The 14,453-nt window shown below is 43.1% G+C and overlaps 1 protein-coding gene and 1 long non-coding RNA gene across 4 annotated transcripts in view; one reads left to right on the top strand and one right to left on the bottom strand.

Annotated features, from left to right (window-relative positions):
- LOC137564366 (uncharacterized) overlaps positions 1-14,453 on the bottom strand; it is a 128,959-nt gene that overhangs the window by 41,120 nt on the left and 73,386 nt on the right. The window lies entirely within an intron of this gene.
- Positions 1-14,453, top strand: part of LOC137564365 (T-cell immunoglobulin and mucin domain-containing protein 4-like) — a 30,838-nt gene that overhangs the window by 14,487 nt on the left and 1,898 nt on the right. For both annotated transcript variants that reach the window (XM_068278152.1, XM_068278153.1), the window contains exons 4-6: positions 992-1,035; positions 2,521-2,632; positions 8,767-8,803. In XM_068278152.1, coding sequence (XP_068134253.1) covers positions 992-1,035; positions 2,521-2,632; positions 8,767-8,803 — 193 coding nt within the window. The remainder of the gene's footprint in view (positions 1-991; positions 1,036-2,520; positions 2,633-8,766; positions 8,804-14,453) is intronic.

Consider the following 14,453-nt stretch of genomic DNA (forward strand, 5'->3'; position numbering starts at 1 on the left):
AAACCGTGGCCATTTATTTTGTAGAAAACAATTGTAGAGCACATAAGCTCAGGGCAGTGATTCTTGAACAAGTTGCCAAATCCAGACAGGATGGCAACTGGGATAAATAAAAATTGCTCCAAAGTGCAATGAATGTCTATGAGAAGGTTCATATCGGCGCGGGTCGTGTGCTGTCCGGTCAGTAAAGTGGTGCGTGGACCATTTTTGAGCCGATTCCGCCTAAATGGACAGTATAGGAGAAATGCAAAACGCTTACGAAATCGTTTTGTGTAGCGATTGCGTTCGCAGTTTTAAGAATAAATACATTGTATTTATTCATTTCCGGGTCAAAGAGTTCACTTCCTGACTTGCCTCAGGGAGTGAATTACAAAACTGCTCGGGAAAAACGCTTAGAAAACCACTAAGCACAAAAACGAATTGCCCACCCAAGCGCCAGGAATCGTAAAAAAAAAGACGCCTCAAAAACAGCCCAATTCGGACGGACATGCGAGCGGTACAGAACGCAATGTGAACAAGGCCTCAGGTATAGAGAAATATCGAGAAGGCTTTGTGGGTAGTTTTCGATTATCTGAGCTTGTTCACTAGATTCCTGTTCTCATCATCTGTTCTTTTCTATGCACTTCATCTGTTTATATAATTCTTACCCTTTTGTATTAATAAAGTGAACCTGAGATGGGGGGAAATGGGAGAGCCAATGGCCCCCTCACCATCCTCTTGGGTCTCTCCGATCTTCCACTGGAAGGCCCAGTACATCCAAGAAGTCACACTTCTGGACTTACTGGGACGGCTAGGGGATGATCAAGCTGGCCCAGGAGGATGGTGATGGAGCCAATGGCCTGGAGGAAGCCCCAGGTATGTGTCATTTTCTCCCACCCATCTCAGGTACACTTTAAGGTACATTGTTGCCTCTTGTATTAACCCTTTTGTAATGAATAGTAACAATAACTGTAAATGAAATATTTTTTGTGTCCATTTAAACATTCCACTTTAGGTCCCACCGATGGAACAAAGAATTCTGCGGACGGCAAATCTCAGGTGGGGCAAATCGGAATCCCCAGTGTTTACTCAACCTTTTCAATGAGTTTTAGTGTGTTTAACTTATTACAAATAGCTTTGATGATTATCATTAACCCATTAGCAGCTTCAGAGCTTTATCTCGTTTCATATAAGTGCACTGCTTTTAACCACTGTTGGCATAACTCCTTGTGCTGTAAATTCTTGGAATGCTTTGCTCTCTTTCTACTGGCAGAAAATATAGAAACTGAAGGCAGAAGTCATCTGTTATTGCCTCACACTGCCCCCTAGTGACTAGTGGCCATAAACACACATTACAGCAGTACTAATTAGAAAAAAAAATGTAACAAATAAAGAAAAAAAATTTGCCTGGAGCACTTGCAAGGCTATAAATAAATTGCCTGGGTTAAAGAGTAACTCCAGTAAAAATAATGTAATAAAAAAGTGCTTCATTTTTATAAATGATTTAGTCAGTGTTTGCCCATTGTAAAATCTTTTAAATCCCTGATTTCTAGTCTGACATTTATTACATGGTGACATTGTTACTGATGGCAAGTGATGTAGCTTCTACTTGCTGTTTTGGCAGCTGTAAACAGCTGTAAACAGCTATTTCCCACAATGCAACAGGGTTCACAGACAGGAAACTGCCAGAAGTACCTCGGTACTCAGAGCTTCTTGTGGGAGGGGTTTCACCACAATATCAGCCATACAGCGCCCCCTGATGGGCTGTTTGTGAAAAGGAATAGATTTCTCATGTAAAAGAGGGTATCAGCTACTGATTGGGATAAAGTTCAATTCTTGGTCGGAGTTTCTCTTTAAGTGGGGGTGACTGACTGGAGCAACATATGTAATCTAGACCTAAAAACAAGAACTGCAAGTAGCATAGCTATTCTCTATCATAGCACGTGTCCCAGACTCTCACCCCAGACTGCTAGTACTGACTGCACACTGAAGACTACAAGCTCCTTCTTACAAATCATCTAATACCACCATCAGCCCTAAGCTAACAAAATGTTGGTTGTCACTCAGTTTGGAATAATCATGCATTTATATGATGCTGGCAGTTTCCTCAGTGGTTTACTAATTACATCAAATATGCCGTATCACTGTTGTTAGAGGAGCTCACAATCAAATCCTACCATAGTCATAGTCTACTGTCCTACCATAATATTATTACGGTATGTATTTATATAGCACTGACATGTTCTGCAGCACTTTACAGAGTACATAGTCCTGTCACTGGCTGTCCTCAGAAGAGCTCACAATCTAATCCTTACCATAGTCATAGTCTAATATCCTATCATATAATTAGTATATATTTATACAGTACTGGCATCTTCTGCACCACTTTACAGAGTACAGGATAGTCATGTCACTGACTGTCCTCAGAGGAGCTCACAATCTAATCCTACCATTTATTACAATTTTTCTTACCTATATTCTCAGCAGTTTTGCTGGCTTCTTGCTGTGATGATGTTTCTGTATGTCAATATCCATGTATTCCAGGAGATGGCTGAAGGATCTTCAGTGGCCAGAGAAACTTCTCACTCCCCTACAACTATTACAGTCGTGGTTCTCTTCATTCTCATCGTAGGTCTGCTGGGCTTACTGTCTGCATGTAAGTGACTTGGGCACTGTTGTCTTTGTACTGTTTTCAATTAAAGAGACTCTGTAACAACAAAAACCTCCCCTGGGGGGGTACTCACCTCGGGTGGGGGAAGCCTTCGGATCCTAATGAGGCTTCCCACGCCGTCCTCTGTCCCACGGGGGTCTCGCCGCAGCCCTCCGAACAGCCGGCGACTGTGCCGACTGTCAGTTCAATATTTACCTTTGCTGGCTCCAGCGGGGGCGCTGTGGCGACTTTCGGCACGGAAATAGACGGAAATACCCGATCTCCGTCGGGTCCGCTCTACTGCGCAGGCGCCGGAAACTTGCGCCTGCGCAGTAGAGCAGACCCGACGGCGATCGGGTATTTCCGCCTACTTCGGCGCCGACAGCCATCAGAACGCCTGCGCAGGAGCCAGGAAGGTAAATATTGCGTCACGGCTGTACGGAGGGCTACAGCGAGACCCCCGAGGGACGCAGGACGGCGTGGGAAGCCTCATTAGGATCCTGAGGCTTCCCCCACCCGAGGTGAGTACCCCCCAGGGGACGTTTTGTCGTTACAGTTCCTCTTTAAATATGTAGATCACGTCATTTTACAAATCATTACATTTTCACATTTTACAAAGTATTACGACTTGAGGCAAATGAGGTTGTAAAGTCCAAGTTAAGTCAACTTTTTTTAGCCTTGGATAGATTGGGAAAGGCTTAGAACAGTGCTGTCCAATGTCATGATCAGGGGGCGTGGTTAGCCTCAGTATCTTTTGCATGAAGTAGTAGAGCATCAATATCCCTGCTTTGGGGGGTGGAGCCAAGCATGAAAAAGAGGTGGGCCTGACGGAGGAGGGTGACTGGCACAAAAAATAGTCCAGGTAAGTGAGGTCACCAGTTGGACAGCACTGGTTTAGAACTTAGCACTGGTATGTGATTGCTGCCTGGGTCTCTTCTGGGCGGATTTGCCATTGCTTTCTTTCCTTTGTGAGACCTGTTAGAAATGACAGAAGCTAACAGATAGTAACCCACCAGCAACCCAAAAGAAACCTGACGGAGGTCCTACTCCTTCCTCAATCTAGAAAAAATAGAATTTCTTTCTATATTTCGGTTAATAAATTCCCTAAGTTACTTTATGACACCCATAATAACAAAAGGACGTACCATATTTTTCGGGATAAAAGACTCTCCGGCCTTTAAAGGGACACTTAAGTGAAACAACAAAAAGAGTTTTACTCACCTGGGGCTTCCAATAGCCCCCTGCAGCTGTCCGGTGCCCTCGCCGTCTCCCTCCGATCCTACTGGCCTCGCCGGCAGCCACTTCCTGTTTTGGTGACAGGAGCTGACAGGCTGGAGACGCGAGTGATTCTTTGCGTTCCTGGCCACAATAGCGCCATCTATGCTGCTATAGCATATATCGTATACCATATAGCAGCATAGAGGGTGCTAATGTGTCTGGGAATGCGAAGAATCACTCGCGTCCCCAGCTTGTCAGCTCCTGTCACTGAAACAGGAAGTGGCTGCTGGCGGGGCCAGGAGGATCGGAGGGAAACAGCGAGGGCACCGGACAGCTGCAGGGGGCTATTGGAAGCCCTAGGTGAGTAAAACTCATTTTTTTTTGTTTGACTTAAGTGTCCCTTTAAGACGCACCTAGATTTAGAGGGCAAAAATTAGGGGGAAAAAAAGAAAAATACTAAACCTGGTGCATCTACAGTGCAGGGGTGTCTTATAGACCTTTTTCACCCTAAACTGACTTTTTACACTACATTCCAACCGCATGGTCTTATCAATCCAGTGATGTGCTCACAGTCCACCGGTTGTCTCCTCAATTTGTCTTAGCTGCTGTATACAGGCGAATCTGCCACTGTATACATTTGTCCTGCGTGACCTCCGTACTTTCGAGTTCACTGGTGCTTTCTAGCTGCGCACATCATGTGTGACCTGACGGCGCAAGGGCGCCGTGCGCTGCTAGAGGGCACCAGTGAACTCGGAACGACGGAAGCCACGCAGGACAAGCATGCACAGCGGCAGAATCATCTGTATACAGCGGAGGAGAAAGAGCACATTGCTGGATAGGTAAGAGTTTGTGTGTGTGTGTGTGTGTGTGTGTGTGTGTGTGTGTGTGTGTGTGTGTGTGTGTGTGTGTGTGTGTGTGTGTGAGGGGGGGGGGGGGGGAACACCTAGCAAAACTTCTGCATATATGACGCATTGGCCTCAATTCACTAAGATCATGCTGGAGATAATAAGGCAAGAGATAACTTACCTCCGCACAGTGAGAGAGTTATTTTATCTCTTCATTCCTTACGCTACCTCCTCTGTAGTTATTTTATCTCCTCTGTAGTTATTTTCACACGCAGTTAGTAAACAGCCTGTCTTTAACTCTGGAGTTATTTTAAGGATTGAAGAGTTAACTTTAGGTTTGCCTGAGGTAAAATGTTTCCAGAATACTACATGCCTTATCACCATGGTGATAACTCTAGAAGAGTTATTAAAGACAGGAGATAAGCTTAGTGAATTGAGGCCATAGACTTTTCCCACTATTTTTTGGGGAGAAAACGTGTGTCTTATATGCTGAAAAATACGGTAATTAAAATTCTCATTACCATGTATCAAGGCAGGAGTGAAAACTCTACATGCCACCCAGATCACACTATCACACTGGGTCACTTGGCTACTAAGACCCTTATTCAATTCACCCTTTCTCCTAAGTGATATTTTTTTATTCAATAAAATGTCATTTGAGCCACCAGCAAAGAAGAAAAAAAATGACAGTGCTTTTCACCTACTTTTTCATTTACAGAGCACTGAAAAGTTATTTTGAACAGAAAAAGAAAAAGTATCTCCTAGGAGAAAAAGTGAATTGAATAAGGGCCTAAGGCCTCACTAATACTAATGCAGCCAAAAAGCGCAAATAAGCCCTTGTTACTCACGCAAATAAATGAGTGCGACTTCCTCACATCTCCTTGCACGCTAGTGGAAGCATAGTACCGGCTCTCCAATAGCCAATCGCTATTTCCGCCTATCTCCGTGCTGAGAGCCGCAACAGCTCCCCCGCTGGAGCCAGGAAAGGTAAATAAATCAGCGCTTGTCGAGGGAGGATTGCGGGACACTTCGGGGGAGCCAGCGCTGGGCTGTCTGCAGCTACAGCGGAAGGGGGAAGCGTCATTGGGACCCTGAGGCTTCCCCCTCCCGAGGGGAATAACCCCCTCCCCCCCCCCCCCAAGGGGAACTGTTTTTGTTACAGGTTCTCTTTAAAAATAAATATAAAGCAATTTTATGATTTACTTAAAGGAATACTGTAGGGGGGTCGGGGGAAAATGAGTTGAACTTACCCGGGGCTTCTAATGGTCCCCCGCATACGTCCTGTGCCCGTACAGCCACTCTGATGCTCCGGTTCACTTCTGGAATTTCTGACTTTAAAGTCTGAAAACCACTGCGCCTGCGTTGCCATGTACTCGCTCCCGCTGATGTCACCAGGAGCGTACTGCGCAGTCCCAGTATGGTCTGTGCCTGCGCAGTACGCTCCTGGTGACATCAGCGGGAGTGAGGACACGGCAACGCAGGCGCAGTAGTTTCCAGACTTTAAAGTCTGAAATTCAGGCGGGGCCGGAGCATCGGTGATTGGCTGCACGGGCACAGAATGTCTGCGGGGGACCATTAGAAGCCCCGGGTAAGTTCAACTCATTTTCCCCCGACCCCCCTACAGTATTCCTTTAACCTCCCTGGTGTTTAATTTCCCTGCAGTTTTTGTACCAAAAGCAGTGCAATTTATTTTTTCTCAGAGTTTCTTTATACTGTAAACATTTTTGCGGACTGCTTTCAAGTTGTGGTCTTGCAAGCTGCCCTGTTTTTTGTACTGCTGCCCATAGATTTTTTTTATTTAAATTTTTTTTTTTTTTTTTTTTTTTTTTACACCTAGAATTTTTTATATTGGATCCAACGCAGATTTTTGTGCTGTATCCAATACAAAAAAACCTGAATCTGCCACCTGAATTCATGATGCTGCGTGTGCCTGACACAAGAGGGCGCACGCAGCATCATCAAAAGGGACACACTGGGGGATGCGATCGCCGGGGAACAGGAAGAAGAAGAGGAGATCATCGCTGGGGATTGCCGCTAAGAAGACTGGAATCCGAGCACAGGGAAGCCGCGAGGAGCCGGCTAGGGATAGCACACGCCGGCGACGCCGCAGGTGAATAACAGGAATTACTGGACAAGTTTAACTCAGCCTTAATGATTTTAGCTAGTTTTTTTTTTTAGTCAGGCTTGTCCTTAACGCTAGGGAGGTTAAAGCAAATTTGGTTAGGAAGCAGCATTTTGCAGTAATGCATGGATTTACAGTAAGGGGGCGTAACTACAGATCATGGGGGCCCCCAGCAAAACATTGATGAGGCCCCCAAATATCCCTTGCCAACCCCTAGTGACCTGCGCAGCCTTGGAGCCAGGGCCGGTTCTCTCCTGAAGCAAGGTGAATCATTTGCATCAGGCGCAGAGATTACAGGGGCAGCATGTTTGTACTGTGTTTACACTAACAGCATGCAGTAAGAGTAGGAGGCGAAGTGAGAGGAGAGCGAGGTGAAGAGGTCATCATTGGGGAAAAGCAGCTTGTTGTGCTGTGTGAGGAGTCTGACAGTGAGAGAGGAGGGGGGAGTCAGGAGAGCAGCAGTGTTTCATTTGACTTGCACAGCAGAAGGGAAGAGGTGGCACTGGTGTCCTGACTGAGGAGGAATGGAGTGGCTGAGGGTGAGCAGTTTGTTTGTCACAGAATCACAGCCAGCCAATGTGCTATTGTGTTAAGCTGCAGCATGTCCTATGAGAATATTGAATGAAGCAAGTAAATTGTCGGGTGCTGTGCGATCATTCCAAATCCTGTGGGGGGGGGGGGGGGGGCGCGCATCCTCACACGTTTGCCTCAAGCAGCAAAAAGTCTAGAGCTGGCCCTGCTTGGAGCCCATCTTGCAGGGGTCATAAAACAAGTGTGGATATCATAATTTTCATATCCGAGTGTAGCCACAAATTTACTTGATCTGAAGTTTTGTGTCTTTTGACCCCTACATCCGAGGGAGTGCAGTAGCAGATGGGAGCCCCTTACAGCTCTGGGTCCCTTTGCAGTCACAGGGGCTGTTTCCCTGTAGTTAAGCCCCCGTGCACATGTTTTACATGCAAAAAGTCCAGGTGGAGAATTCCGTCTCAAAGCGGATTGGGCATCCTCTTCAGGATAGGTTTGGTTGCACTCCAGAAAAATGACCACTGGATTATTGTCACAGGGAACACCCCTGGGGAGAACGGGGGGTGGGACTGTACACAAAATGGAAGGAGGCACCCCAATGTGGTATGTAATGGGTAAATGTGAGTAATAACTCAGCTCAGGTATGAAGTTTAAAGATAATGTAATGAACACAGTAACATCGGTTCTCCAAGTCCAAGGATACAGCTGCATAAGACATCATACTGCAAACCTGAGGAAGTGGCCAGGTCTCACGAAACGTGACGTCTTTTTCTGTGTCCAATAAAAGTACTATCCTTAAACCTCCTACCTGTGGTTTTATTACCCACGTACCCGCCTTCCATTTTGTGTAATTTATGAATTCAGCACAGCACACTTTTGGATGGTTGACTTGTATGTGGTGGTATAGGTGGTATGGATGTGGATTATAATTTCTGGGCATTAAAGGACACATCCGAGCACAAGGAAAATAAAAAAAAAATCCACTTACCTGGGGCTTCCTCCAGGCCCTGCCAGATGTCCTGTGCCCTTTCCTTACCGATGGTGGCCCGGGGTCCCCTCCGACGCAAGACCCCCACTGCGCATGTGCGGGCGGCTCTCAGCGCAGCATTGACATCATCCGGACTGTACTGCGCATGCACAGTCATTAGAGCTGCGGCGAGGGCACAGGATGGCTGCCAGGGGCTGGAGGAAGCCTGAGGTAAATGGATTTTTTATTTTTAGGTTGCTCGGACCTTCACTTTAAGTAATGTTTAAAAATAAATGAATGCTCACATAAATTGTGGATCTATTTTTTTTCCTTTGTATATTTCGTCTGTTATTTGATTTCTGCTGTTTTTTTTTTATTTTTTTTGTTTTTTGTTTTGTTTTTTCTATCAAATGTTATAAACTTCAAAAACTTCTTCTGTAACTCTGCTTCTCTGTCTTTCTAGGGAAATGCTATAAAATAAGAACTAAAAACAAAGCAGGGTAAGCATGAAATGCAACAAGTACCGTATATATAAGTCAACCTGTGCATAAGCCGAGGTACCCACTTTTCCCTCAGAAACCAGAAAAAAGTGATTGACTCGCATATAAGCCCCTTCCCAGTATAGCCCTCTCCATAGTAGCCAGATGTGCCCCCAGTGCAAGTCAGCCCCCCTCCCCGTAGCCAGATGTAACCCAAGGATAATACAGTTGTGTCTCAAGAAGCCACTAGATGGTGTCATAGATCCCTGATCATTGCACCGCTGACACATTGCTTGCACTCTCCGCTCCACAAGCCAGGGAACACAGGTAGTCTTGAGCAGCGCACTCTGCACACCATGTTGCAGGGGATAAGGGGCACAGACACAGCAGGGAGCCAGCTGGTAAGTGCAGGATCAAAAATAGAATTTAAACACTGATAACACGCGCTAGATAATCCCCAAAAATTTTGGTTTATTAGTATCAATCTAAAAACACTCCGCAACAAACATGAATCTTCAGCAACACCCCATGGAACAATCACTCCTCCACACCACACACACTTAGAAGGGCCCTTCTATAAGAAATAAAAACTGAATATAAAATTATGCAATACAAAAATGTATAAATGAAAAGCTTATCTCACTAGCAGGAATGTCCTTTTAACCATGCTGGCGATGACAGTAACAGTTTCCTTGCCAAAGACAGGTTCCCATCCAGCCACTATATGAACAGTATATGCTCCAATTTGAAAGCAATGGTGTACAAAACAGTTCCTTGCAAAAAAATATTGGTTGCATGCACAGCGCTTTCAAAATTGTTGATGCTTAAGCGGACTAAATAGAACTCAGGTATTCCTGCATATATACGTCCGCACAGATCACAGGTAAGGATAGTGCTCCTCTGTTCTCCTCAAGTCCCACAAGTCACAGCAATGTCTCTGTCTGTGACTTGTGGGCAACGTAATTACAAGACTTGAACTGGGCTTGCAGTCAATGCGCGCAGCTGCTGCCCGTATGCGAAGTTCTAAGATCTTGAGGTGACGTCACCGTTTGCAGCTAAGCCCAGTGTGGCCCAGCCGGGCGGAAGTACTGAGAGCAGCCCGCTGAACCTTACTGGCGGAAGTGACGCGCCCTGTACGAGTCCGCTGGCGTGGAGCTGGAATCTGGAGTTGCCGTCATTACTATCACGACTTGTGAGGAGAACAGAGGAGCACTATCCTTACCTGTGATCTGTGCGGACGTATATATGCAGGAATACCTGAGTTCTATTTAGTCCGCTTAAGCATCAACAATTTTGAAAGCGCTGTGCATGCAACCAATATTTTTTTGCAAGGAACTGTTTTGTACACCATTGCTTTCAAATTGGAGCATATACTGTTCATATAGTGGCTGGATGGGAACCTGTCTTTGGCAAGGAAACTGTTACTGTCATCGCCAGCATGGTTAAAAGGACATTCCTGCTAGTGAGATAAGCTTTTCATTTATACATTTTTGTATTGCATAATTTTATATTCAGTTTTTATTTCTTATAGAAGGGCCCTTCTAAGTGTGTGTGGTGTGGAGGAGTGATTGTTCCATGGGGTGTTGCTGAAGATTCATGTTTGTTGCGGAGTGTTTTTAGATTGATACTAATAAACCAAAATTTTTGGGGATTATCTAGCGCGTGTTATCAGTGTTTAAATTCTATTTTTTATTCTTGAGGGGTGGAGGGATTCCCCCTTGTAACACACAGCTGAGCAGTTGTTTTCTACTGTGCCTTCACCCTCCTTTGCGCTTGGTTTTTTATATATTCCTTTTTAAGTGCAGGATCACTAGTGCACAATCCTACACTCCTCTGCCAGTAACAAAACCAGCTCCACCATCCGTTCTGCTCCACTGACTCGCATATAAGCCGAGGAGGTAACTTTTCAGCACATTTTTTATGCTGAAAAATTAGGCTTATACATGAGTATATACAGTATGTTTTTCATTAACCATTGAAGTCTTGCACAATAGAATTCAATATACAAAACTAGTCATTACAAAGGCTGTGGCCACCCTGTGTGGGAGGGGCCTATGCTCCAAGCAAAATGCAAGCTCCTCTTCTGGGGCAGCTTTCACACTGCAAATTGGTGGCAGCGATGCAATGCGCCATGCCCGGCGCTCCGCATTGCACCTCCAACAGGTCTTAAGGGAACACCGCATTAGTACACGGAGTTCCTTGTCTGACATCCGTCCAAACAGGAAGTGATGCGCGCTTGTGGTCACTTCCAGCTTGGGGTATGCAGAAGTGCACAGATACACATGCGTGCTGCGACGTCAACTTTTTTAAAAACCCTGCCTCACCATAGAGTAACATGACCTCCGGGCTGACGCAGATAGTCGCAGTATCCGTATAGTAACGTAGTTCTGCGCTAGTGTTAAATTAGGGACTTCCAACGCAGCGTGCCACAAAGTGGTGAGTGTGAACTTCCCCATAGACCTAAATTAGGCTGTGGTAGCAGTGCGGCGGACTGCCATGGTGTGAAAGGGCCCTCAAGCATTGCATTGTGAACTGGGAAGGGGTTCTCTTTACCCCCTTTTTCATTTTTTAATGCAGGATAATCGGTAGGTATAATGACCAGTCAGTGCTGTCAAGTAGATGTTTACATGGAGATGGGTAAATACCATAGTTAAAGGACAACGATCATGAAAAATTGTAAACTTTAACCATTTCTGCCGCCCGGACATTTTTAAATTATAAGCTTGTAAATAGTGATGGACCCAAAATGGAAAAAATGCACCTTTATTTCCAAATAAAATATTGGCGCCATACATTGTGATAGGGACAACATTTAAATGGTGTCAGAACCGAGACAAATGGGCAAATAAAATACATAGGTTTTAATTATGGTAGCATGGATTATTTTAAAGCTATAATGGACGAAAACTGAGAAATAATGAATTTTATCCATTTTTATTTTCTTATTAATCCTGTTAAAATGCATTTATGAAAAAATAATTCTTAGCAAAATGTCCCCCCCCCCCCCCGCCAAAGAAAGCCTAATTAGTAGCGGAAAAAACAAGATATAGATCAATAAACTGTGTTAAGTAGTGATAAAGTTATTAGCGAATGAATGGGAGGTGAAAATTGCTCTGATGCATAAGGTGACAAATCCCCGCAGGCTGAAATGGTTAAAATACATACATATAAATGTATATTTCTGCTATAGCGGAATGCACTATAAATTACTTTTTTTACCCCTGTCTTTTGTCATATTTTCACTACCTACTGTGACAATCTGTGAGGTTTTGGACTAGTTAGTATTTAGTTGGGAATGCTCCTTTCAAAAGGAAGGGCTATACAAAGTCCTTTAACGGTTGATGCACCACACCTAAGTTCAATATTTATTTCTTATAGAAAGGACTTGATAAAACTTTGACGCAAATACAAAAATTCAAAAATTGACATATGCATAAAATCTTTTTGATCTGTGAAAACAATTTTATGGATATGTCAATTTTTGAATTTGTGACAATAAAGTTGTATCAAGTTTTCGTACTGCAAGACTGTGCTAAAGTACTTTTTTCATAAGTCCTTTCTATAAGAAACAGGTTTTAGACTAGTCCATCTCCTCACAGTGGGATTCTTAGTTATTTTTCTATTTACAAAAGCACCTACTGATGCTTAATCCAACTGAGTGAATTGTGGCATACTTGGCCTTAAAGAGACTCTGAAGCGAACAAAAATTGCTATTTTTACCTGCTAGTTCACTTCAGAAGTCTCGTTAGATGTAAACCGCCGCATCCCGTCGCAAAACGAGTGCTTTAGACCCCCCAAATCCCGGGGCAAACATACACGACCATCTTTGAACAAATATTACCCTAAAGATGGCTGCTAACGATATAATTTGGTAAACGATCTTTTAAGAACGATTCTTCATATCGATTCTGTCAATCTGATCTTTTTGGTTAAAATATTTTTGTCCATTAGTGGTCCCAAATGATTTCCAATCATGCATAAGAAAAATCATTTGTAAATGATCGTTCAGTAAATTGTATCGTTTAAGGTGGCCATACATGGTACAATTTTAATTTTTTTTTATTAGATAATTTAGTTCGATTATTCTGTTAGATCGAATATAAAGATTTTCCCAGCATGTCCGATCAGATTTTTCTTGAAAAAACAGGATAATTGTTCAAATTTCTGAATCGGAAAAAAAATATTTTCAACTTTTATTCGATTCGATCATTTAGATCGAATAAACGGGATAATCGAACGTTTTTATTGTACTATGTATGACCACCATAATGATAATAATGATAATCTAAATGATCGAATCGAATGAAAGTTGAAAATATTTTTTTTCGATCAAGAAATTCGAACGATTATCCAGTTTTTTCGACAAATCAGATTGGACATGCTGGAAAAATCTTAATAGTCGATCTAATGGAATAATCTAAATAAATTAATCGGAAAAAAATGAAAAATTGTACCATGTATGGGCACCTTTAGAAAGACAAGACACAGAACATTTATATTGCACCTTTCTCTTGGCGGACTCAAACCACTTCAGGGCTGCAGCCACTTAAAGAGACACTGAAGCGAAAAAAAAATATGATATAATGAATTGGTTGTGTACTATGAATAATTACTAGAAGATTAGCAGCAAAGAAAATATTCTCATACTTTTATTTTCAGTTATATAGTGTTTTTTCTAACATTGCATTATTCTATAATATGTGCAGATTGCACAACACTCAGCATTCAAAATGATTCTTTCAGAGCAGTCTGTGAAGTAATGACATCTCCTCTGGCAGAGGAAAAGTAAATAGTCCAGGAACAGTTGAGATAATAAAAGTCAGATAACAGCCCTCTCCACGACTAACTTAGTCGGAGAGCTTAATGGCTTGTTTGCATAGAGATAATAACTGGAGTTTCTCAACTCTTCCTGTACTGGAAACAATTAGACTGATGTATCTGATCTGAATGTTTTATTTCTTAGCTGTACTACACATACAAACCCTAATATCATAATTTTTTTTTCGCTTCAGTGTCTCTTTATGTGTAGTACAGCTAAGAAATAAAACATTCAGATCAGATACATCAGTCTAATTGTTTCCAGTACAGGAAGAGTTGAGAAACTCCAGTTGTTATCTCTATGCAAACAAGCCATTAAGCTCTCCGACTAAGTTAGTCGTGGAGAGGGCTGTTATCTGACTTTTATTATCTCAACTGTTCCTGGACTATTTACTTTTCCTCTGCCAGAGGAGATGTCATTACTTCACAGACTGCTCTGAAAGAATCATTTTGAATGCTGAGTGTTGTGCAATCTGCACATATTATAGAATAATGCAATGTTAGAAAAAACACTATATAACTGAAAATAAAAGTATGAGAATATTTTCTTTGCTGCTAATCTTCTAGTAATTATTCATAGTACACAACCAATTCATTATATCATATTTTTTTTTCGCTTCAGTGTCTCTTTAAGGCGTGCTCTACGGGCGATCAGGATCATTAGGGAGCATTGGCCAAAGACTACTTACTATTTTACATACTGGCTTGAGCCAGGATTCAAACCCTGGTCAAAGAGTTTAAATCCCACGCCAAAGGTCTTACCAGTACCGCGATCCAGCTGATCCTAAACCCTATGAAAGCACAGATTGTCCCGACAAACCGTACCAAATAAAAAAGCTACTCCTTCCAGCTT

This window comes from Hyperolius riggenbachi, chromosome 3 (assembly GCF_040937935.1).
Source record: "Hyperolius riggenbachi isolate aHypRig1 chromosome 3, aHypRig1.pri, whole genome shotgun sequence".
NCBI classification, from domain to species: Eukaryota; Metazoa; Chordata; class Amphibia; order Anura; family Hyperoliidae; genus Hyperolius; species Hyperolius riggenbachi.